Source organism: Topomyia yanbarensis, chromosome 3 (genome assembly GCF_030247195.1).
Source record: "Topomyia yanbarensis strain Yona2022 chromosome 3, ASM3024719v1, whole genome shotgun sequence".
Lineage (NCBI taxonomy): Eukaryota > Metazoa > Arthropoda > Insecta > Diptera > Culicidae > Topomyia > Topomyia yanbarensis.
Genome location: NC_080672.1, coordinates 150,287,371 through 150,312,542, shown reverse-complemented (window position 1 = coordinate 150,312,542; position 25,172 = coordinate 150,287,371). Strand labels below are relative to the sequence as shown.

General features: G+C 36.3%; 1 protein-coding gene across 9 annotated transcripts in view; it reads right to left on the bottom strand.

The window, feature by feature from the left end:
* Positions 1-20,093, bottom strand: part of LOC131692893 (phospholipase B1, membrane-associated-like) — a 30,742-nt gene extending 10,649 nt beyond the window's left edge. The window contains exons 1-2 of one of the 9 annotated variants that reach the window (XM_058980264.1): positions 19,753-20,093; positions 3,007-3,383 (exon numbers count right to left, since the gene is read on the bottom strand). In XM_058980264.1, the coding sequence (XP_058836247.1) occupies positions 3,007-3,319 (313 nt within the window). In that variant the 5' untranslated portion in view covers positions 3,320-3,383; positions 19,753-20,093. Of the gene's footprint in view, positions 1-3,006; positions 3,820-19,671 lie in introns of all 9 variants that reach the window. The other 8 variants (XM_058980260.1, XM_058980263.1, XM_058980259.1 and 5 more) reach the window with 8 other exon arrangements.
* Positions 20,094-25,172: the final 5,079 nt, after the last annotated feature.

The window sequence follows — 25,172 nt, the reverse complement described above, 5'->3', positions numbered from 1 at the left end:
CACCATCTTTCTATCTCGTTCCATTAAAAAGTTGATAACAGCATCGCCCTAGCGACTAAATTCCGCAATAATATGAAATGATCAAATGAAGCGCTAGATGTCACACAACAACTTTGCCAAAGACACCATAACTCTAAAACGAAAGATAAGGAAAGGATGTGTGAATTGTGGGTTGCCCCTTTTCGACTCTAGGTGCCCCCGGGGATAGCCCCCCGAAACACGAAAATGCTTGTGAATTGAAAAGCAGTAGGGGAGGGTTGAAACAATTGTTCGTTTTTATTAGATTAATGGACAAAAACTGTCATTCGATGATTGCTTATTTTTAAATTTCCTTCTCCTGTTTATGCTTTATCAAATTACGTCAGAATAACTGGTACAAATCAATAACAAAGTATCAATATATCAATATATTGATTTTTGCCACAGTGTTATTTTTGCTTCAACTCTCTTCATACCGAGGTAAAGTAACACAGCAATCAGTGTGAGTTGAAACAAGTAACCAATTATTTTAAATACTATTAAAACGTTTTCTAAAGCATCAAATGTTATAATTGTACCATTTTCATTCGTTCACACTAAGATAATTCCTTAAAATGACATGCATTCTTATCATTATTTTTCACAGTGTATATCTACGTATAAACTGACACTTGTTCTGAAAATTTATGTTGCATTTTGGATACAAATACAGGAATTTCTGCACTAATCTCAGCAGTAATAACAGTAAGATATTTTACCTAACCTACTTTACCTAACCCAACCTACTATAACTGTAAAATCGAGAAATTTGATACCCATTTTTCATATATTTAATTATGTATTATTTTCCAACCACTTCCTCTAGAACATTTTGCATTCATCAAAATGGTTGATATAACCAGTCACGGTGTTCCTAAAACCGTTATTAACAAAAAATTACCATAAATTTGTCATACGGCATTCGAAAGATACAGTATCCAAGCATCTTCTCAGTGACTTTCAAAATGATCCATCGAGGGATTCGAGAGAAATTGCAATTTGAAATTTTATGACACGTTTCATAAGGCTACCAGCAAACACCCACGGGTTTGGTCCTATCTCTACAAACAAATTTTTTTTGCCTACTTATTTAGTACATGGCATTCGAAAGATATAGTAATCAAGTATATCTCCTGTAAGTTTGAAAATATTTCATTGACGGAATCAAAATTTATAAAGGTTTGGATGTGGTATGCGGTCATAGATGGGTTTTCTACCAGACTTCAAGCGTGAATCCATGTTTGTCCATTGACTATTTAGATCGTTTATACGTGTCGCGGTTTTTAAAGGAAAACCTTACCATTTAATTACATAAATATAATGTACAAAAGGTGCTATTTATAAGGTACACTGAAAAAAATATGAAAATAGGGTTGTCCACCAAACGTTAAATATAATGTGTAAATTAAAAAAAATGGATAAAAGTAGGAATGTTTATTTCAAAAGGCCACATTTCAATGGTTTGTTGACCGATTCTAATAATTTTTCATTATTGAAAAAGTAGACGTGTCATCGTTAATTTTCATTAAGAAGAATATAAAATAGAGTTGCCAGTATTCCATTCCAATTCACAAATGGTATTGAAGCACTGGAACATGCTTCCGGAAATCCGGAATCTCTGGAATCGAATGAATTAACCTGAATCAATTTTACAAAGCCTAAAAGTGAGTTTCTAAACCCAAAACACTCAAAAATATTAAAATCAGTTGGAAATTGCCTTAATTATTGGCATTTCGGTTTTGTGGGTACCCTCGTCGGCCTGTTACGTAGTAAAAAAAATAGGAGCCTCTCCTCATGCCCCTTACTATATCAACAATATTATTAACCCAAAAGCTTGATCCAGTGACGTTCTAAGATATCACAAAATATCAATTTGCAGCTATGGATAAAACATTAGAATGTCATTAATCGGAACCTAAAAAGGTACTTGGGTACCCCGTTGGACACATAACGGTTTAACTTTTCGTATCACTAACGAATTTTAAATGAAACAAGAAATGGTTTTACTCCACGTGAACAAGAACAGAACTTCAATGAAGCGATAAATGAACTATCGCGTATAGAGCTAGTTTAAACTAAGTCAATTATAATAACATCACAATGGTTTGATTGGACGAAGAATTATTTAAAAAAATATTGATTGTCAATTTTGAAGATGTAATTCACGCTTTAAAGCAGAAAACTTGTCCTGAAAATATAATAACAATTGATAAAGATAAATTAGATGGTAAATTTTCGGACAACACCGGATCTGTTATAAATGTTGTTTTCCAAAATATATACTGAATGAACTGTTATATTATAAGTACTGGGTATTATTGATAACACTATCGCAACAAAACTTATTCTCTACCTTTGAATTTTCATGTAATCAGAGTGGTGGAGAGCTTCGACTGACTCGCTCACGCGATGTTGGTCCAACCGTGCCGAGGCGACCAGCGACTGTTTGGGTAACATTTTTTTGCATGCCGAGTAACACAAAAAAATAAATTATTTTAAAAACCTTATATATATGCTCAAAACATTTTTTCTTGAAATTAAAAGCTGACAATATATGCAACATGTTACGTGAAGAAACCGATTAAAACTGTATTTGTTTGAAAAATTGTTTAAAAAATAGTAGAAATAGTTAACATTCGTTAAAAATTTTGTCGACATTTTTTAGAATAAACATTTGTTAAACCACCAGTGAAGTTAGGTGCAATTCGAAATTAAACTTTGACTGTAAAAAATATTACAATAAAAAGGTTGTATAAATATTTTTAATAACGAAAAAATATTTCACGAAGATGTTCACGGATACCAAAACAATACAATTAAATCATGTTTTGCAAAATTCACCACTTTGTGAAAATGGGGGGGGGGGCACTTCAGAATTTTTTACTCAGGGTTGAATGTGACATTCTACTAAGTTGCTTAAACGGTTTTGTTTCAAAATCGTACTAAACGTATTATCTAAAATATATGCAGCTAAATACCAACACTTACCAGGTCTCAGTTTATGCACGCTGTTTGGCGGTTCCCTACTCCGACCGAGTGAGGCATCACACGGAAAAGGAATGTATTCTGGTACCGGTCTCTGCAAAAAGTTACCCCGCGTTTTCAACCCAGTCCGGCCAGCCATTAACATTGTAACATTTCGGTAAAGATGGAAAAATCGTCTCCATTCCGTATTATCGAACACGGTTGGTCGGAAGGCGCTGATTTGGGCGTTCGCCTTCCAACGATGAACTTTGTTCTCTTGGCACATTAACAAAAGCAGAATAAGAAAGATGTCCAGTGACATCTGAGCGAACCACATTTTTCGTTGTGTATTTGGTTGTTACTAGCTCATTTTGATGGGTAGCAGAACGCTGATCTGTTGACTAATAATTGTTTATCAATCACTGAAAACTCTTCTATGTTGCAATTTATCACATAAACATTTCGGTCAATGAAGCCAAGTTGTAAGAAAATGTAAACCACACCATTCAAACGCTTTTCAGAAGCATTCACAGCAAGCAGCATTAAAGTATTAAACAGATAGGTCGTCGGAGAAGATCTCGTGTTGCTTAACACAACATTTTGCAGCTCTCACGCAAGTGGAGAGTAATCGCAATAAGTACTTTGAAGTGTAATCAGTGCTATCGCATTTGCACTTCCAAATTATGCTGTTCATCGTTTACCATAGTCTGCAAGCCTCGGTCACCCGAATTACACAGCCCTAATAACAGCCGGCGAAGATGGGTAACGAACTAATTTCGTATAAGCACACTTGTTTGCTTTTCATGGAAAAGATGTTAGAAATAGGTTATAAAAACACTGAAAACGAAAGAATCAATTGCCATAAGTAGTAATATGTGATTCATCTGGCAACGGGATCGGTAATCACAGGTATACCACCTTCAAATATGAGATATCACAATTACTTACGTTCAAAATAAAAATAAATTACAGATGATTTGAACTCAAGGTGGTGCATTAGGACATTACTAAAATAAACTCATTTTTGAAATTTTAGAGCAAATGTCGAAGTAAACTCAGATGCCAAATTTCATCACATCATTTGGACAATTTTAGTAACACGCGCATTTCGCTTGTTTTTGACATCAACGCTCTGAATGAAATGAAGAAAACCGACCTAATCCTCCTAACAACGAGATGAGACATTTCTTACATTTGTCACTGTTGGATCATTCATTAGTTTGCAGAACTCATGCAAAATAGGCACCCATGTAAAGGTGGGATTAACACAGTTTCGAGTTCTGCAGGAAAAAAAACCAGGAATAAATTGAATAAATTATAGAAAATCAATAAAACAAATGTCCATAACGCAAATTCTTCATGTAGCAAAGAAATTATAAAATTCATAAAATCAAATAGTAAATGAATCATCTTTCATATAAATCAAATTATTAAAGTTGTTAAACATTTTGGAATAAAATTAATAAACTTAATTACAAAACAAAATAGTCAGATTATTAAAATGAAGAAACTACAAAAATGGTATGTAACGAAAAGTGGTCCAATTTTAAACGCATATAATTCAGCCATCTCACGATAAATTTTTATTTTTTTTGCGCATTTCGCCCCGAAATACTTCTAAGAATAGATTCCAATCGATAAACCCAAAGACTTTTGATATCATGGCATTAAAAATTAAATAATGTACAACCTAGTCAAAATATCGATTATAGCGTTTTCCAAATCCGGCACGACAGATTTGTGTACCTAGCGCGCTAAGTTTCTATGAATGACGTCATCATCGAGTATTTAAAGAACGGTTTTGATCGGACAAGCTCAGTTGCCTGTTGAATGGCAGGCGCAGTAGATCATTGCGCTCTGTGTTTTCACAGCCAGTGTAGCTGAGTTACAAGTCCGTTACACTGCACGCAGAAGAATCGGGCCTTTTTGAAACAACAAAACGTTTAGTTGAATTTCAAACTTGACGAATGACTGTTTCAAACTGAAATGGGCCTTTCTCGAAAGCAAATATTTGGCTTAGTAAAGCAAATATTTGGCTTAGTACAACAAATACTTCTGTTTGAATTTTAAATAGAAAACATTGTTGAGATAAAATAAAATTGGTTAGATCTAACTGTTCCCTTTGTTAAAAACTAACAGAATCTTTGTTTGATTTCAACTAAATTAGAGTTGTTCTCTCCTTTGGTCAATACTAAAGATTTTTTTGTTTCTTCGAACCTGTTTGTTAGGTTAAACTTATCAAATGAATTTGTAGATAATTTCAAGCAACAGTATTGATTAAATCAAACCTGAATCTTGCGTGTCACTATATCACAGGGAAAATTGTTAATTTATGCCAAAATTTGATTATTCTTAGTGATTTTTTTTCTGCGTGTGGATGTGGAGGTACGCTATCCAGTGCACTCCAACACGCGACTGAGCTTGTCCGTTCAAACACTATGCTTTCTTTTGTGTTGTGCTATTTTTATGTACAATCTCGAACACAATTATTCGTACACAAAATCGCTTGTACATTCGAGCTCCATTTGCAAACAAGCTCAACATAGTGTAGTACTAGTTGTCTCTTTCGCTCTACCCATCATCATCAGCGTTGATTCATTTTGCTTTGTGCCATATTCACAGATTTTTCTGTAATGTCTCAGTGTTATTTTTCCACAATTTTTGATCACAGATGGCAGAGTTTTGGCATTTTGATGAAAATTTCACAGAGTTTTGGAAAAATTGTGATTTTTCGCAATTTTTTCGGAAATTTATCACAGATTTTCACAGATTTTTTTTCCTGTTGTAGTTATCACAGATGGCAAAATGATATTTTTGACCGAAACGCAGATTTCAATGTGGCAATGAGGTTTGTTAGCGGTTGCATGCGTTACCTGCATGATAGCAATCTGTGCATTCGTTGCGCAAAGATGGAAAGCACAACAAAAGTTTATTATTTAGGGGAATTGTGGGAAAAACCGACACTGTGGGTAAAACCGACACCCCACAACTTTTCCTAGAAATCAAATTTTTATTCATTTCATAATGATACAATATTATTAGTACGTTTATTTAGAGCATTTGAAGAAAAATTTGATTTACGTTAGTGCGCCGAATATCATAAAAATTAACAAAACATTCGACAGCAGCGTTCATAGTCGTCTGGATGTAAAATTTCGTTGATAGATTTTAAGGTTTTAACCGAACGAAAGCTTTTCAAATCACCCCATTTTTCAGTACCTATTATTATCGGCCTGTCCTATGATCAATTAGGTGCATTGAAGACGAGTTTGAAAAATTCAATATTTTTAATTGCTTTTATAAAAAAATGTGCGCTGTTGGGGTAAAACCGACACCCTATGGTTAGGGTAAAACCGACACCCTGTTAAGATGGTTGTGTATAGTTGCGATTTATTTCAAAATACTAGGTGTCTTTGTGACACTTCAATTAGCCTATTAGAACACTATAGTATTAGCAGAAATACACAGAAATACTTTTATTGTGTTTATTTCTTGTAAGTCTCTTTAAAAATCAAAAATTGGAATTTTTGCTTATCTGATTCTAACGAAGCTTTTGCTATTTCTGCAAAAAGGTCATCAAACCGAATTTCTAGTGTTCTCTTGGTTTGTCATAGACGAATTTCATCACAATGAGACAATGATATTATGTATACCCCAATAGATCGTTGATGATCAGAGTCCGAAAAATCAAAACTGAAAATGATAGTTTTACTAAGAAGTGTGTGTGTCACTTATAAGTGAATGAATCCAATTAGCAGAACGTAGAACACTTGCAAATTTTCTCTTACGAAATAAAATGACACTGGAGGTTGCAATGATGTGCGCAAGGATTATTTGGAAATTCTCACATCAATAAATAATCCTATAGCATAAAATACTCTTATTTATAGTACTACGCTTTCGAACTTTCTTCCCCTCACTACATGATGAAGCAATAAAAAGCACATATTTGCATCATACATACTCACACTTTATTAATCACGCATATATCTCATTTTTAATAAAGATAAAGATTTTAATAAAGTGGAGAGAAAATAAATTAAAGGGGGTGTCGATCTTACCCCTACGGGGTGTCGGTTTTACCCGCAGTGACTACAAAAAGTCACTTTGTTTTCCAAGTTTTACAACCAATAATTTTTAATGAAATTAATTTTTTGAAGCGCTGAAAAAATTAAGTCTTGTTAAGAATTTTCTGAAGAAGAATTCTGCATAAAAATTATAATTTTATTGGTTTTGTGGCAACTTAGAAAAAGTGTTAAGCTTAAGGTGTCGGTTTTAACCATAATTCCCCTACGTTCGATCTATTCATTGATTCATTTCCACTTTACGTGATTCATTTCCCATCAGCCTATCCTATTTTGATTCTACTAATAGGTACATACTAAAAAGCATATTTATGAATGAATACACTGCCACTCGAAAAACCGTTGCAAAAACGCATCTAAGTCAATATATAAAATTGTTTTCGCTTCTTGTATATTTATAGTTTCGATATATGATTAAGACCACTGCATTCGCTACATTTGTATGCGTACTTTAGGAAAGTTACAATAATGGCAAAATTTAACTAGAAAGCTTGGTCTATACATGATTATATGATAATATTGTCTAAAATTTGGATTTGGTTTTTACCACAAACAATTGAAAAGATTTTACAATTTTTAAAGCTTATCTTGTGCTATAAAGATTTTATTCCAGATATTAGTTCGGCCACGGCTTTCTGTCTTCTTTCTTCAGCTCTTCTCAAATAAGTTAAATCGGATTCGATCGCCTACTACAAATTGAATGACCTCATAACCAAGAAGGTTTGGTGCAATATGTAACATTCGATGTCGATTGATTGTGCCTAAACTATACGTAAGAAATATAGTTGATTTATTGTACTAAGAAAATAAATATTTTACATTAAGTAGTATAGTCCTACGTCTACAGTTCGTACAACTCCATAAGGCTGCCCCTTGTAGTTTTTCATTCAAACTATGGTACCTTAGCTGGTTATGTTCAATATAATTGTGGAACATTCATATTACACTTAGCACATATCCCACTACTACCACAAAAATAGACGCTGACACACTTTAAGCAAAAAACTATAAAATTTAATTAGCTTAATCAGCATGAGTTCAATGCTAACTTCATGTGACCACATTTTTTATTTTGAAATGCTGTGGAAATCGGTTTGGAAGGGTAGGGGGGTTTGAAGATTAAGAGTGGAGGATGCCTACAAAATTCTTTATCTTATTTCGGTATGCGAGGTGTAAGGGAATGCGGGTATGGAATGGGTTATCCAATGGGAGGAGGCGGTGATGAAGGTGTAAGGGTAATTCGGGGGACTGCATATTATACTTTCCATTTGTGACTTGGTTGGAGAAAATCGGTTCAGTCATCACCAAAGAATCGATGTGACTTTAATTGTGGAATATGCCCGGAAGTCGGGACTTACGGAATTGTCGATAGCGGACAATATATTCAAAGAATGTTTGATTGACCATCGGTGATTTAGATCTTCGAATCGATGTAATTCTGTGAAGATTCCAATAGATTTTGAACCTCTGAGGTACGTATTACTATTGTAAAGGTTTATATAGGAAATTCAAATGTGACCTTGTTTACCAACCTGTAACTCCAGAACTAAAAGTCAGAACCGAATGAAATTCAATAGCATACTGTAGGACTACACTATCTTTCATTTGAAATCAAGTTTGTAAAAATCGGCCAAGAATTCGCTGGGAATTTGGAGTGAGATTAGCTTATGAACTTGCCGAGTTCCCCGGGGGAATAATGAACCGTCATAGGTGAACAATGTGTTCAAAGCTACTTTGATTGAACATTAGTGATCTAGACCCGCAGCTGCAGCTTATAGGAGCGTTATAACTTTCAGTTGAAATTAAGTTTGTGTAAATCGGTTCAACCATCTCTGAGAAAATTGTGTGAGCTTAAATGACACACACAAACACACACAGACAGTTTCTGATCTCGACGAATTGAGTTTAATGGTATATAACACTTGGCTCTCCGGCCCTCGGTTAAAAATTCGATTTTTAGAGTGATTGCATAGCCTTTCTTTATATGAGAAAGGCAAAAACCGTAGAAATACGGATAAGGATTCAATTTAAATTCTGAAATAAATTCCACTGTAATGCTAAGAAAACTTCGATCAGCATTCTGGAAAGTATGCATAAAGATTTTTTGAGAAGCATGTGATCATTATCCCAAGAGAATGCCAGAAATAAACCGAGCACAGTATCTGTAATGACATGGCCTGCAGCAACTGATATGTGTATTACGAGAACAAGACTAAAAAAGTTGCACTACTGCTGTTAAAAACTAGTATTTTTGCCTTTCTCATATAGAAAGGATATGCAATCACTGTAAAAACCGGCAAGCTAATCCCGGCCCGGAGGGCCGTGTGTTATATCTCATTCGACTCAGTTCGTTGAGATCGGCAAATGTCTGTATGTGTGTATGTATTTTCTAAACTCACTCACTTTTCTCAGAGTTGGCTGAACCAAACCGCTAAAACTTAACGGTATAACGCTCCCATAAGCTGCTATTGAATTTTTAGTTTATCCGACTTCCGGTTCCAGAGTTATGGGTTTTAGAGTGCGATAACACAGAAATTTTTGCCTTTTTCATATAGAAAGGATGTGCAATCACTATAAAAATCGTCAACCTAATCCCTAATTTTTTTTCGATTCACATAAGGTATCTGGATTTTAACAGGAGTGTGTTACACCTCCCTCCCCCTCACTGGTCACCACCAATTTAAATTCCCCTTAGATCACCCCTCATTGCACCCCCCTCAGACCACCACCTCATCCATCACTCATACCCCTCCCCCTCTTAATCCCATCATCTTTATACCACCGCTATAACACAAGGCATCCCGTATTTAGCTAAGGAGTGGTTCGTTCGTAGTTGGCAGGAAGACAACATTGAACTGATGCTGATTAGGCTAATAAAGTATGATATTTTTTGTTTCAAGTGTCTCACCGTCGACACCTAGCTCATCAGGTTCGTGTCTGGCGAACCATTGTGTGTAGGTGTAAAGTGTACTAAAATTGTATTAGATAGTTCCATAATTGAAACGAACATAAACAGCCATAGACTCATTGTTTAGGGAAATGAGAAAGGCATAGTTGCACCACTAGCTGTATCAAACAGGTTTTTATAGATTCCTTGAACAAATCCTTGAAAGTTCGTCTCGTTGATTGATTCTAGTGCAAACAGTGTCAGAGATATAGTCCGAAGCGAACCATTTTTTAAACAATTTGTTAAAATTAAGAGTGTCCCATGAACCGGAGGGGTGGTTCAAACGACACAATAATTTAGGTTACTATATATTGGCTCCAAATGAATAATTTCTTAAAAACTGGTTCCAATCCGTGATGGTCGATTCTAAGTTTTGTTTTTTTTTTTTTTTGATTACCTTGCGAGGAATACCCCATATATAAGCCATTTAAAGTAGGCCAAAATTAGGGAGGAAGGTAGCCCTAGACCCCCCATTCCACGACAAAAGTTCTATTGACTGCATTGATCGAATTAGCACTATAATCCGAATTCTAGTTGAAATTAATTTTTTTTTCGAAACACCCGGATAATCGAATCATTTTCCCCGGATAATCGAATCACGGATATTAGAGTCTGACCTGTATATGGTGATCCGATGTTACGCGATGATACAGTGATTTTTTTCGTAAACAAACGATTTTCACCTCAATATAACAATCATTAGAATCGTTAGTGTCTTGTTCGTAATGTTTAAAGAACATCATTCGCAAGCAGAATATTCCACTCTAGATTTCGTCGTGTTTCATAGTTCCTACCCATGGGGCACACTAATACATTTTAGCACCGACTGCTTTCTATCCAAAAAATGTTATTTCTCGTTAATTTTACCAGCTGGAAAATTATATGTAGTAGTTAACAACTGAGTGAAACTATGTACCACTTTTGACTACACAAATAACATGTATTACACTAGTTTTCAGCATTTCTGAACTCAATAAGCTAATGGTCATTTTCAATGTAAAATCATGTGCTGAATCTGAAAATGAAGTTCAAAAAATTTAAAGTAGAACCGTTTTTGAGTTAGAGTGAAGAAATGAATTTCATCTTCAAAATAAAATGTACGTTCAGTAAAGTCCAAATATCTACGGTTATAGAGCATCGATATGAAATATTATTATGTTAAATTAAAGGTAAATTAATGTACTTTTGGTCGTCTGAGCATTCTGTGCTAGTGCGACAAATAGTTCTAATGTCATTTACGAGTTTTCAGAGCTTTTTATTAATGTTATTTTTTTTTTAAGTGAGCCTTCGGTCAAGATTTTGAGCACGATAAAGCAATTCAAAAAAAATAAATGTTTAGGGAAACTTAAAGCCTACTAATAACCAGTAAAAATAAGGACTTATTTGTTTGAATCGGATTAAAATTGCAAAAGTTTTTAATTTTATTGTAAAAAGTAGCTAATAATATATGAGCTCTTTTGGGTCAACTTACTGTAAAATCGCACGAGCCGGCCAAAGAAAACTGACCTACTTGACCCCATTCTACTCTACATATTGTACAATGAGCACATTAAAATCGAAATTTCGAACCCCCTCCGAAGTTTTTTTTCTGGATCCGCCCCTGTTAGTATGTCGTGAAGTATACGAGTAAGTGTGAAACGTTGTGAAAAAGGAACCGATTTGTAAGAAAGACATTGTTTGGAACTACCCAGCCTGACCCATATCTAGCGATAATACATCCCGAACTCTCCCCAATTCCAGTTCAATCAATTTGCGAGCTGGAAGTTATTTGCTCGTTGACGATGCACTAATGGCTAAAATAAAGTTCCGTGAAGAAGTACTTTAGCGTATTCAATCGCGCTCTAACTGAAGGGTACCATACCAATATTGCAACCAAATGTTAGCGAGAGAGTTTTTACTAGATTTCATTTAATACACTAATCAAAATCGAAAACCCCATCGCGCTCTAAGTTGTTTATGCTTTGATTCCCAGTGTATTATAAACAAATAACAAACGAAAAATATTCGATCGCTGCCAAATGGACGATTCCTGTTCATTTCGGACTTCATTCGATACATGCTACGACGTGGATGCATCGATGAGCTTGAGTACACTTTCAATTCGAGTAGTCGTTAGCCCAAAAAAACCTGCTCCTAACAGTCAAGTAGCGGTACAATTATACTCAAACCTATTTACAGAATTCACCGAAACGAATAATGCTTGACCAAATTGCACCAGCTTCGTCCGCCACATCGATGTACTATTATATAGTAATTGTCCTACCGGGACTGGCGTTCGACCCACTTGCTTTTTGGAGACTGAAAGTTATTTTGCACTTTCCGATCATCATGTACCACAGTTGTAAGGTTTGCTTTTATACGCTCGATTAGACCACTGCCCGGTTTAATGAAGATTGTCTTGAAGGTCGCGCCAATTGATTCGGTAGGTAAAAAATGGCACGTGAGCGCAATGAAAATTGGTTATTGCAATATTCAAACTGCTCGAACCCATAGTCGTTCGAAACTGTACGAAGACTATGGTACCAACATAAATGTGATGGGAATTGATATGCATTCGCAAGCGCTTGGAAATGGTATGTTTGGGTTTATTAGCATTGATTTTGATAGCCACCATTGAAACAAAGGTGGCAAACGTAAGACCGTGCATCGATTAAGGGGGGGGGGGGGGGGTGGTTGGTGAAGTGTTTCAGCGTAAAAACACTTTTTTTGAGAAATTGTTTTAGAAATTTGGGTGGAGCGAATTGATTAAAACTTTTGTACATTATAATGTATCGCTTCAATAACATTCTGTAATTTTTCCATGCAAAAAATTCGTCGATCGACTCGGTAACCAATCTACATAGTAAGCAATTTGTTATGGAGCGTGTTTGTGTGATATTGGTTGGGGATTATCTGCCCGCCAGATGGCGCTACGGAACAAATTATGTTTTCCTTCTATTTCGATAAAAGTCGCAGCAACGCGCGATAGGTATTAGCAAATTTTAAATAAAAATTGCTTTTTTCACGAAAAACTCCGCCATTTTATGAGTAAAAACAAACTTAATCCACCTAGGAGTGAGATGATACATTTCTTACGCATATCACTGTTGGATCACACTGTTCAATACACGATCGGAGAACAGAACGAAAAAAGGCAAAGGTTTGGTGTCCCAGGAAACTCCTGCCCTGGTGAAGAAATTTTTGAAAAAAATTGTAAAGGGTCTTAACGGTTTAAAAACAATGTTTGTATGTAGGGGTGTTCAAGAGGGAAGATATCAATGAAAATGGTCATCTTAAATTTTCGCATAAAGTCTTGCATAAAATGCCTATTACATTGAAAAAGTGCTCTATGCAATTTTTGGCACAATCGGACATCATTAAGGGGGTCAAGGGTTTCAGCTTGACAAAACATTTTATTTGCATTTTTTTTAGAATTTTGCGTGAAGCGAAATAATCAAAACTTTTGTACATTATAGTGTATCATTTCAACAATATTCTGTAATTTTTTATGCAAATATCGACAAACGGTGAGCTTTTTGTAGAATTTCTCTGTAAAAATCATGATTTGTCATTCAAAAGCTACATAACCGATTTCTCTCAAACTTTGCATACACATTCTATGGAAAAAAATACCTAACCTCTATGTTGAGTTTTCGAGATAATTTTTCAATCAATTCATTCAGAATGTTTCCTCATACAAAGGCGGAATTTTCATGAAAAACAGCAATTTTTATTTCAAGTACGTAAAAACTATTTGAGTATTTAAGATTTATGACGATTTAGTTGGAACCTTCAATCTCTGCCATCATTTTATTTAATCGGCTCCCAAGCTTAGTTCGCTGAAAAAATTCGATCAAAGATGCCCATGTTCACCTAAAAATGTTATTTTTTTTAAATTTCACATGGCTTTGGTTTTAAACTGTGAAGTCCCGTTCAAAGTTTTTTCAATAAAATTTTCTCCATGATTTGGTTGGAACCCTAAATCCCTGCCATCTTTTTATTTGTTCTGCTCCCAAACCCAGTTCGATGGAAAAATTCGGTCAAAGATACCCATTTTCATTGGAAAAATGTCATTTTTACAATTTCACAGAACTTTGGTTTTATACTCTGAAGTCCCGTTTCAATTTTTTTCGAAACTTTCTTCACGATGATTTGGTTGGAACCCTAAATCCCTTCCATCTTTTTATTTGTTCTGGTGCCAAGCCTAGTTCGCCAGGAAAATTCGATCAATGATGACCATTTTCGCCTAAAACATGTATATCTTAAACTTTCACAAAATTTCAATTTTAAACGGTGGAGTTCCGTTTCAGTTTTTTTTAAAGCCTTTTTACATTGATGTAGTTGGAACCCTAATTTCCTGCCATATTTTTATTTGTTCTGCTCCCAAGTCTAGTTCGCTAGGAATTTGTTTCTTTTAATCATATGGCATTACAACAGAATTATTGATTTTCGATATTTTTTTTAAATTTCCAATTCCTTGGAACTTGACACCAGATGCTGATGTTTTATGTTTTTTCAAACATATTTCCACAAAAAAAATCGACTTTCAACATTTCATGTACTCTCCCTTTGGATTTTTTTGAATATTATGAAATCAATATTCAAACGCCCCACCCCCTTAATGGTGTCCGATTGAGCTAAAAAATTGCATAGATTACTTTTTCGATGTAATAGCATTTTATGTAATATTTTATCCAAAAATGTAGGATGACCATTTTCATTGATATCTTTCCTCTGGAACACCCCTAGTTTTACATACAAACTTTGGTTTTAATCTGTGAAGCCCCGTTCCATTTTTTTCAAAAAAAATTTCACCAGGTGTTGCTGGGACTCCAAACTTTCGCCAGTTTTTTCGTTCTGCTCCCAAAAAAATTGTTTTGTTTCGCAGTGTTATTCACACACCGCCTAAACGAAGCCAGAAACAAGATGTTAAATAAAAGATGGTATCCAGCCGATTCAAAATCACGATTATACATTTGATTTTATTGATTGTTGTTGCCAACAAAAACCATGTTTTTCGTCTTACACATTTTTCAAAAAAGCGCTCCGAAACAGAATTCGCCCCTATCGCATACGAAAACTGAGAACCGCAAAATTTTGTGAGATAGAACAGAGCTACATGACAGCCATGAAAATGCTTTTTATAATATTACCATAGCTGAGATACAGCTGAGGGTCCAAATTGGCTCACTTCCTCCTATTCATTGTATTGGTATGAATTGGTCGGTGTTAAGTCAGACCGAACTAAGTCGCAAAATCTAAAAAAAATAGGATAATGGTAACACTGGATAAAGAATTTAGTCAGCTACATTCTACTTTATCCAAAATTGTAATATGCTAAAATTAGCAAGAATTACGGCATAAATAAATTTTAAATTATAATGTAAAGGATGCTGCGATTCCAACTTTAAACTCGTTTTTCTCGAAATCGATATAATGTCACTTAGTTCGGTCTGACCTAACAACGGCCGACTATTATGAAGAATAACGGATCAAAGCTCGAAAATATCCACGAATTAGATCCGGGAAAAGAAGTTTCCCAAAGACCCCACTCTCGATAGGGATGCAAGTACAATGTTTTTTCTAACTTAACGTTGTCCATGTTTGCTCTATACTGAGTACACTTCAATTGATGTTTCACTGGAAGTCCCAATTAGTAGAGAGGCATTTGATAATTCAGTACACGTTTCGTTTCAGTTCTCTGTATTGTACAAGAAAATTATCGAGGATTACAATCAGAGCTTATGCATTGGACATATAGTTGATCTGACTACATTTTTGCCATACACATTACTGTTTAGCAACAAATGAACCCAAAGGTACCTTTTCATGACCAATTTGACTAGAAATATATTTATTCGCATAAAATTATGACATGTAATTTCAAGCATATCCATGCATCAAAAGCAGTTTATATGTCCAGTGACACCTTCAATAGCTTCTATGCTATCGATATAGTCTAGACACTTCACACTATTTACTTCAATGCAAATGAAAACTGAAATATTCACCTGTCTCATTCACAAATCGGATTTTCGCGCTGTCGCTCTCTGTTTATAGGGCTTGAAAGCAAATGTGACGTTGTCTTAATGTACTGTTTCGAATTGCGCGTATTAACGTATTCTGTGCAAAAATCTTTTTCTGGGGAATATGTGATCAAAAAAACAACTTTGAATTCCAAAACAAATTGAACGTTCCAGGTTCCTGATGACTAATTAAGATCCATCAATAAAGTAGAAATAGCAGAGAATGTTAAACGACGCCGTCAAGAAAAGAACGAAAAAGGTGAATACAGAAAAGCATAGAAAGCCTACGAAATCCCTTATATATTAGTTGGCCATTTTCTAGATAAAATTTTCAAAACAATTCATGCAAAAATTTAATTTGTTTTGATTTGCTTGGTTTGCTTGCTTTGATTGCTTTGCTTGCTTTGCTTGCTTTGCTTGCTTTGCTTGCCTTGCTTGCTTTGCTTGCTTTGCTTGCTTTGCTTGCTTTGCTTGCTTTGCTTGCTTTGCTTGCTTTGCTTGCTTTGCTTGCTTTGCTTGCTTTGCTTGCTTTGCTTGCTTTGCTTGCTTTGCTTGCTTTGCTTGCTTTGCTTTGCTTAATTCCTTGGATTTTATTCAATTTGTCAGTTTGAGGTAATTAATTTAATTCTATTATTTTTATAATTATTTTTAAATGTTGCCTAATTTCCCATTTAATGAGCTAATCTAATTTAATTTATATATTTCATTAATTTGATTTATACTAATAATTCCATTCATTTAACCGTTATGTGTTCAATAAAAAAAACTCCTTAAACAAGCCAACGAGGGTACCCGGGTACCCACAAATTGTAATGCTCACAATCATGGCTTACTTTAACAGTTTTGGACACTTTTAGATGCTTTCGATTTGAGCGGGGTTCAACATGCGGGGCACGATTTTCACGAGGTCCGGACAGTTCGTGTGCTTCGCTGACGCACGAGTAGGACTGAAGATAAATGTGTCTATAACGAAGTACATGCTGGCTGGCGGAACCGATCGCGATAGGGAATGCTTGGGCAGTAGTATTACGATCGACGGCGACGAGTTCGAGGTGGTTGACGAGTTCATCTATCTAGGCTCATTGGTGACTGCGGACAATAACACTATCCGGGAGATCAGAAGGCGTATTATCTCTGGAAGTCGTGCTTACTATGGGCTCCACAAAACTTTGAGATCCAGAAAGCTTCACCACCGCACGAAATGCGCCATGTACAACACACTGATTAGACCGGTGATTCTCTACGGGCACGAAACGTGGACAGTGCTCGAGGAGGATCTGCAAGCACTCGAAGTCTTCGAAAGAAGGGTGCTGAGAACGGTCTTCGGTGGTGTGCAGGAGGATGGCGTGTGGAGGAGAAGGATGAACCACACACTTGCGCGACTCTTTGGTGAGCCAAGTATCCGGAAAGTAGCTCAAGCTGGAAGGGTACGGTGGGCGGGGCATGTTGTGAGGATGCCGGACAACAACTCCACCAAGTTGGTTTTTACCTCCAGCCCGGCAGGTACGAGACGGAGAGGAGCGCAGCGTTCCCGGTGGCTGGATAAAGTGGAGCAGAATCTGGCGAGTATCGGGCACCTGAGAGGTTGGAGACAAGCAGCAACTGACCGAGTGACGTGGCGGAATATTGTGGAACAGATTAAATCATATTAATATGATGTATAATCAGGAAAAATAGATGTTTTCGATTTAGGAACTCGTCCTCATTTTGATTCTATAAAATTGAACCGGATGAATGGATCTGGTTTTTAGTAATCCGGATTTTCCGGAGTAATTTTCCAGTATTAGAGCATGATTTGTAAGCTTTAATAATGACCTAGCAAAACTCTTCAAATTGTCTCGGAAGCCTGTTATGTATTGTTACGGGACCCCATGGCAATTTCAAAAATGGAACCACGGGAACCTGCTCCGGAATGTCCGTTCCGGGGCCAAAACTACTAGATATAGCCTACTGATGCAATTCCAAGAATTTTGATACCAATATTTTTGGTATTCCATTGATATTCACAAATAGTGTCCCAGTATTGAAACATGCTTCCGGAAATCTGGATTCCCGGGAACCAAATAAAACAAAACCCGATTCCCAAAAGTATCAAAATCGGATGGAAATTACCATAGTTATTGGCATTTCAGTTTCGTGGGTACCCGGGTACTCACGTCGGCCTGTAAAGAAATTCAGGAACCCCTCCTCACTCCCCCTATTACTATATCAACAATATTATTAACCCAAAAGCTTAACTTTCATTTCATTAATTGAAACCCTAAAAGGTACCCGGGTACCGCGTCGGACACATAACGGTTAATGAATTTGGAAACCTGTTTTTCATTTTTCGCATTATTTTGATTGTTTTGTTCGTTATATTGATTTTATATAATTTATTCATTTTTCGAGGTAAAAAATTATCTCGAAAACTCCCCTATGTTGTTAGGTATTATAAACATAGAATGTTTATGCAAAGTTTTAAAAAAATCGATTTTCTAGTTTTTCAATGGCAGTTAACGCCGTAAATCGTGTTTTTTCTAGAGACGTTCTACAAAAAGCTTCGTCAACCAGTCGTTTGACGAAATTTTTGCAAAGAAAAATTACAGAATGTTATTGAAAAGATGCGAAAAGTTTCGATCAATTCGCGTTACTCTTATTTTTGAAAAAAAAAAAAAATTAAAATAAAGTGTTTTATTTTTCACGATAAACCCTTAACCCTCCATCCCCCCTCCCCTTCCCCTCTCTTACTAGCCGTTTACGGGGAAGCAACGCCTATCATAGTAGATTAAGTTTAAGTCAGTCATCTCTAAGAAAAGTGAGTGACAGTTTTGGTCACCTACACACAAACGCACATACATACAAATATTTGTCGTACTCGACAAACAGATTTATATGACACTCGGGCCTCGGTTAAAAAGTCGATTTTCAGAGCAATTGCTATACCTTTCTATTGAATAAAGCACAAGGCGTCAGGGTATTTCACTGTTTAACTCATAACCCCCTTCTACTAATTTCCTTGACTTTGTGTCACAAGTTACAACGAATGTCATCAGATTTTAACTAAAGCTTGTATCTTTTAACTAGACAATGAATACACTGTTTTGACATCTTTGAATTCCCAACAGTTTAAACGGCTACATGTCCTGGCATCAGAATGTTTAATTTCCCACGTTTCAAAGTTAAAGTTCAGAAAATATCGTATTATGCAAACTTCCATCATATTGTCCGTCACCTTCAAAAAGCAGTAACGCTGCCAGTTCAATGGACTGTCTAATCAAAATTTAATCTAACAGAACATGATTGCATAAGCTCATACGCGAGAGCCAAACTTAAATTTCCAATAAATTCACGAAACATATCTACTGCACTCCGAGGTAGGTATCGGCATGGCATCCGCGATCGAATTCGCCGGTCGGCGATGTGAGCAATTTCCCAGTGAAACAGGGATGCCTTATTCGGCAAAGCGTTCCAAGTAGACCCCCGAGTCGGGGGTGGCAACGGTGGTATCTGCGGCAATCCATAGGTACTAGTCGCTATATTATTAGTGTGTCTATATTGCAAACACACTAACAGGTTAAGCTTCGGTTACTAAGAGCCGGTTGTATACTACTTTTCCTTTTTCTCTTCTAAACATCTGACGTCCGCTTACAATGTGTCTCGTGCTGCCGACCGATAAATAGAGGCAGGAGTTGTAACACTGGTTTCAAAGCACTATTTTTGTTTGGATTATGTGCTGATTGAAAATTCTTACGTCGATAGTGGCTACACAGTGATCAATTGCTGCCACTTCTCACAGTAGTTCACCTACTTTTGTCACTTGGTAGAATTTTTTGCATTACACAACTGCGGTAGTATCTCTACTGAGTAACTGTGATAATCACACAAGATTCCCACACACTACGCACCCTTTTGGACCCTGAAGGCGTTCAAAACTTGGACCGCCCGTCTGGCTCGGGGCTGGTCAAGATCACTTGATCCAGATAGATTAACGCACGATGATACACTTAGAGAATGGATTTCTCTACACACTTGAGTGACGCACTCACGACCTTCTCCCGGTCAAATCTTAGCCAAGCGTGTCCGCTTGCTATCAAATCGCGTTTGCGACTGAATAAAGCACGCCACTGTACCATACAAGAGAACCGTCACCTGTTGCTGGCGCGAGTGGAGCAGGGGGTACCAGTACCGACTGTTGTTACGGCTGCTGGCTCTAGATTTGCAACGGTACTCGTCCTCCCCAGCTAAAGAGCGCCTCCTTGCGTGTTTGGCTGTCTCGATTGGTTGGTTTGTGGAAATATTAGTATCCAGACGATTAGAGGACAGACCTTTCAAAGCCGTAAATTTAAGCGTTTGTAGTCTAAATACTGATTACAGTTTAAATATATATTAAAATTTTTCAAAGGTTGAAGTTTTTAAAAATTCGAAATTCGTAGCTTCGTTTTTCGTTGTTGGAAGGCAGTTTCAAGAAAAATCGGTTAACTTTAAAAAATATTGGATATTACGTGAAAAAATACGTTACAATTTGTTTTTTTCCTGATCTTTACCGCAAGAGGCCTCAAATAGTCTTTACCTTTATATTTTTATTTGAAAGATCATTCTACACAACATAACCATAAATTAGGTTGCTAGCTACAGAGGTTTCGAAGATACATTTTTTTGAAAATAAATTTTTTTACTCATCTATGCATACACACCACATTCTTGGAAAGGGACCATCCATAATTGACGTAGCATTCTATGGGGGAGGGGGGAGTTTTGTATTTTGTGATGATGTGTGACGACAGGGAGGTAGGGGGTCATGTCATGCTGCTTTTTTAAAGGAGAATAGGGGTTGACCTGATGTCACGAGAATCTTACCCGTTTCCTCTAACATCGTTTTTGATTTTTTTAGTTTTTTACGGGGACAACGTGGGGGGTGAGGGTTACGGTTAAGCTACGTAATTACCAGGGGGGTATATAGAAGTTTGTGACGAAATGCTACGATGGGGGAGGGGGGTGTTAAAAATCACTCAAAAAATGCTACGTCATTTATGGATCATCCCAAACGATGAAGCCGAATAGTAGTTCACCATACATCTCCATCGAGTCACAGCAGCTGCGACTAACAAAATCCATGAGTTACTTACAAGGTGGGTGCAACATTCGTTTCAGCCAGAAGGCTGTCCATTAACCAAGTAGAATTTTTTTCAGTCGTTGCAGATCCTTTGATTTTTGCGTCATTTGGTGGTTATTTTTTGTGAAAGGGTCTATGGCATGAAAATAAAACATTGAAAGTATCTTAATTCACACATTAGTGCATTGTGCTTTTCCCATATCTGTACCTTTTTGCCAATGTGGTATATATAGGTGTGGCAGAATACACGGTTTTATCACTTACACCAATTACGTAAGATTCGTCCTACGAATACCAAAGTGCCATGTATATATAATACATTGACACACATGTATATAATACATTGACTTTTTGGTGGATATCTCTAGACTAGAGGTCTGTTTCTTTTGGCGAGCTCATGCGATGGTATTTATACACTGATTTTGTCAAACAAGCATTCGTTGGAAAGATTTTACATCTGGCACTGTTTTGGCGTTTTATGCCTGGCTAAATATTCTTCAAGCTAAATCCAATAAGGCGATGATACTTTTTTCGATGTTTTTGCCTTTCTCATATAAAGAAAGGCTATGCAATCACTGTAAAAAACGACTTTTTAACCGAGGGCCGAGTGTCATACACCATTCGATTCAGTTAGTCGAGATCGGCAAATGTCTGTGTGTGTATGTATGTATGTGTGTGTATGTGTGTGTATGTGTGTGTATCATTTAAACTCACACAATTTTCTCAGAGATGGCTGAACCGATTTCCGCATTAGTTTCATCTGAAAGGTATAACGTTCCCATAAGCTGCTATTGAATTTTTCGTTGATCCGACTTCTGGTTCCGGAGCAACGGGTTGAAGAATGCGGCCACACAGCGAATTCCCATATAAACTTGTACCACCATGATGTTCAAATGATGTAAAACATATTAAAATTTATGTAACATTACTCTAGTTTGCGGGTCTGGATCACTAATGATCAATCAAAGTAGCTTTGACCACATTGGCCACCTATGACGGTTCATGACGCCCCCGGGGAACCCACCAAGTTCCAAAGCTAATATCACACCCATTCCCCAACGAATTCTCTACCGATTTTTACAAACTTGATTTCAAATTAAAGATACAGTAATACCATTGACTGCTACTGAATTTCATTTGGTTCTGACTCTTGCTTCCTGAGTTACAGGGGTGTTAGTAAGTATACACTGGAATTTCCCATATAAATCGGTACAATCGTAATACCTCAGAGGCCAAAAACTATTGAAATGGTCACAAAATTACTTCTAATCGCAGATCTAGATCACTGATACAAACGCCAATCAAACATTCTTTGAATATATTGTCCACTATCGACGACTCCGGAAGTACGGAATTCCGGGCATATTCAACAATTAAAGTCACATCGTTTCTTCATTCCACCAACATTTCAAAATATAATCACATGAAGATAATATTGAACTCATGCTGATTAAATAGAAAGGTTATCCAATTGCTCCAAAAACCGACATTCTAACCGAGGCCCGGAGGGCCGAGTCTCATATAACATTCGAGATCACAAAATATCTGTGTGTATGTATGTGTGTATGTATGTATGTATGTATGTATGTATGTGTGTATGTGCGGATTTGTTAACAAAATGTCCATATCGGTTTCTCGGATATGGCTGAACCGATTTTTACAAACTAAGATTCAAATGAAAGGTATAATATTCCCATAGGTTGCTATTGAATTTCATTTTCAACCAACATCTTGTTCCGGATTACGAGTTGAAGAGTATGGTTACAAAACAAAATTTGTTGATTTGTCCACATCGGTTTCTCGGAATTTTCTGAACCGATTTTGACAAACTTGATTTTAAATGAAAGGTCCATCAGCTGCTGTTGAATTTTGTGTGGACCCGAGTTCTGGTTCCTGAATTACAGGGTGATACGTACGATCACGCAGCAAATCCCGATTCTAACGAATTCTGCGATGAATGTAAAAAGGTGATTTTTTTCCAAAATGTATATAACTTACCAAGTGTTTATTACATTTCCATAATGCTATATTGTACGAACCAGCTAAACCATAGTTTGGAGCAATGAGAAAGGCACAATTGCACCTCTAGGTGGATTAAAACAGGTTTTTATATTCGGGGTTAAATAATACAATGTGCATACCAGAAAATCAGCGGTTCAACTTTTATTTGATGAATTGTAAATTCTGCTCATTATTTAAAAATGAATAACACAAATAATACATGCAATTCATCGACTTCATTCAGGTAAGAAAATTAGGAAGTGGAAAATGATGTGAAAAATCATGAAACCGCGGAAGGAAATGTAGAAAAAAATTTGCAAATACATGTTTTTTTCAAGAGCTGCATCTGGATTTGTACTTGCGAATGACTTCTGAGGTGTCCACGTTGTTGCCAGAGTGTGGAGCTGATACTTCATTTCATGTGCATTCCGGATCACGTGGTTGTTTAACTGTGCGACGATCACGTTTGCGCTTCGGGGCATTTTTTGGGATTCCTTTTGCTTCTCTTTTTCGTTCATGACTTTTTTTGATTAGGGTAATTTCGGGAGTGATGCCGCGTCGGGTCAGATGCCGCACTCTCTATATCTCGTGTAAAGGGTCACTTTTATACGGTACAGTCGTGATTCGCTGGTTGGACACTTTTTAACTGGACTGCTTTTTAGTTGGACCTCCGCTAGTTGGACGACTGAAAAGCATCTGAATGTCAAAATCTTATGTCAAATTTACTTTGACAATCAATCTGACAATTATTAGAGATGTGAATAGATACAATTACACTACTAACATTTCCTTTGGAGAATTTTTGACATCTGTCAGTAGGTCCAACTAACGAATCAAATTCGTTAGTTGGACAGAGGTGTGGCCCAACCAGCGAATCACGACTGTAATATGCTATTGTGAGTTTGTCTTTCCAAGAATTGCAACACTAGAGAATCGAACGAATCCTAAAAAAAGGTCCCAAACGGACCGAAACGTCGGATGAAGACAAAATAGTTTGTTTTTGCTTTAAAATTAGACTGCAAAGCCATACACCTAACCTAAAAAATGAAAACAGTCGACTCCAGTTCAAACACTAGAGATGTAAAATAATCCTAACTCACGAAAATTTGATTAATGATTATGTGCGTCCAGTTGCATCACACAGTGCCGAAAATTTTTCAATACCACAATAAAATTTCGTTTTTTTAAATCGTTCGATTTTTTTTACTAAATCACGCATGGGTTGATTAGCTGAGACCTTTTAGAAGGCATTCTGATCATGAGCACGGCCATCCATAATTTCAGAGGAAAATGTCGTCGTGAGGCATCTCTCCCCTACAATTGGGATAGATGCCGCATCACAAATACGAGTGAGATGCCGCACTCGATGGCGAAGGATACGTAGCTAAAATGTATTTTTTACCTCGGAATGTCATTAAACGATCATTTGTATCAGGTATAGGTGCTTAATAAGGTATACTCACAAACTAACGGACCTAACATAGTGACATATAAGATTATGAGTCTATTTATCTATATATTTAAACGTGCGATGTGTTTCGAAGTATTAGATACTTCGGTTTATTCTTTAATGTTTCAGGTTCCACTTTTCCACTTTATAGTGATGTCAATATTGAACGAAAATTTCAACGAACTGTTGCTATTTTTTCAAAATGAACCTTTCAAGGATAAACCTAAGCTATATATAATTTCATCGTTGAGAGAAACAGCCAAAAACTGCTTTTAAGGATACCTTATCAAAACATAGATATATATCGTTTGTACAAATATATATGATTAAGTTCCTCAAAATCAACTGTTACACAAGGTTGCGAATGTAAAATATTTTTAAAATGATGAAAAAACGCTTTTAATCCACCTAATAGTGTGATGAGACATTTCTTATAACTCTTGGAACTTAGAAATTTCGTACAGTTATTTTCGAAAGTTGGCACTTTCAGAATATGCAATAATTTTATTTCGATTTTTCGAGCCTCAACTTAACCCTAACCTTACGTCGCGAATGTATGTTTAAATCTAAAATTTGTTACAGCTCCATATTCTACAGTTGAGCGATT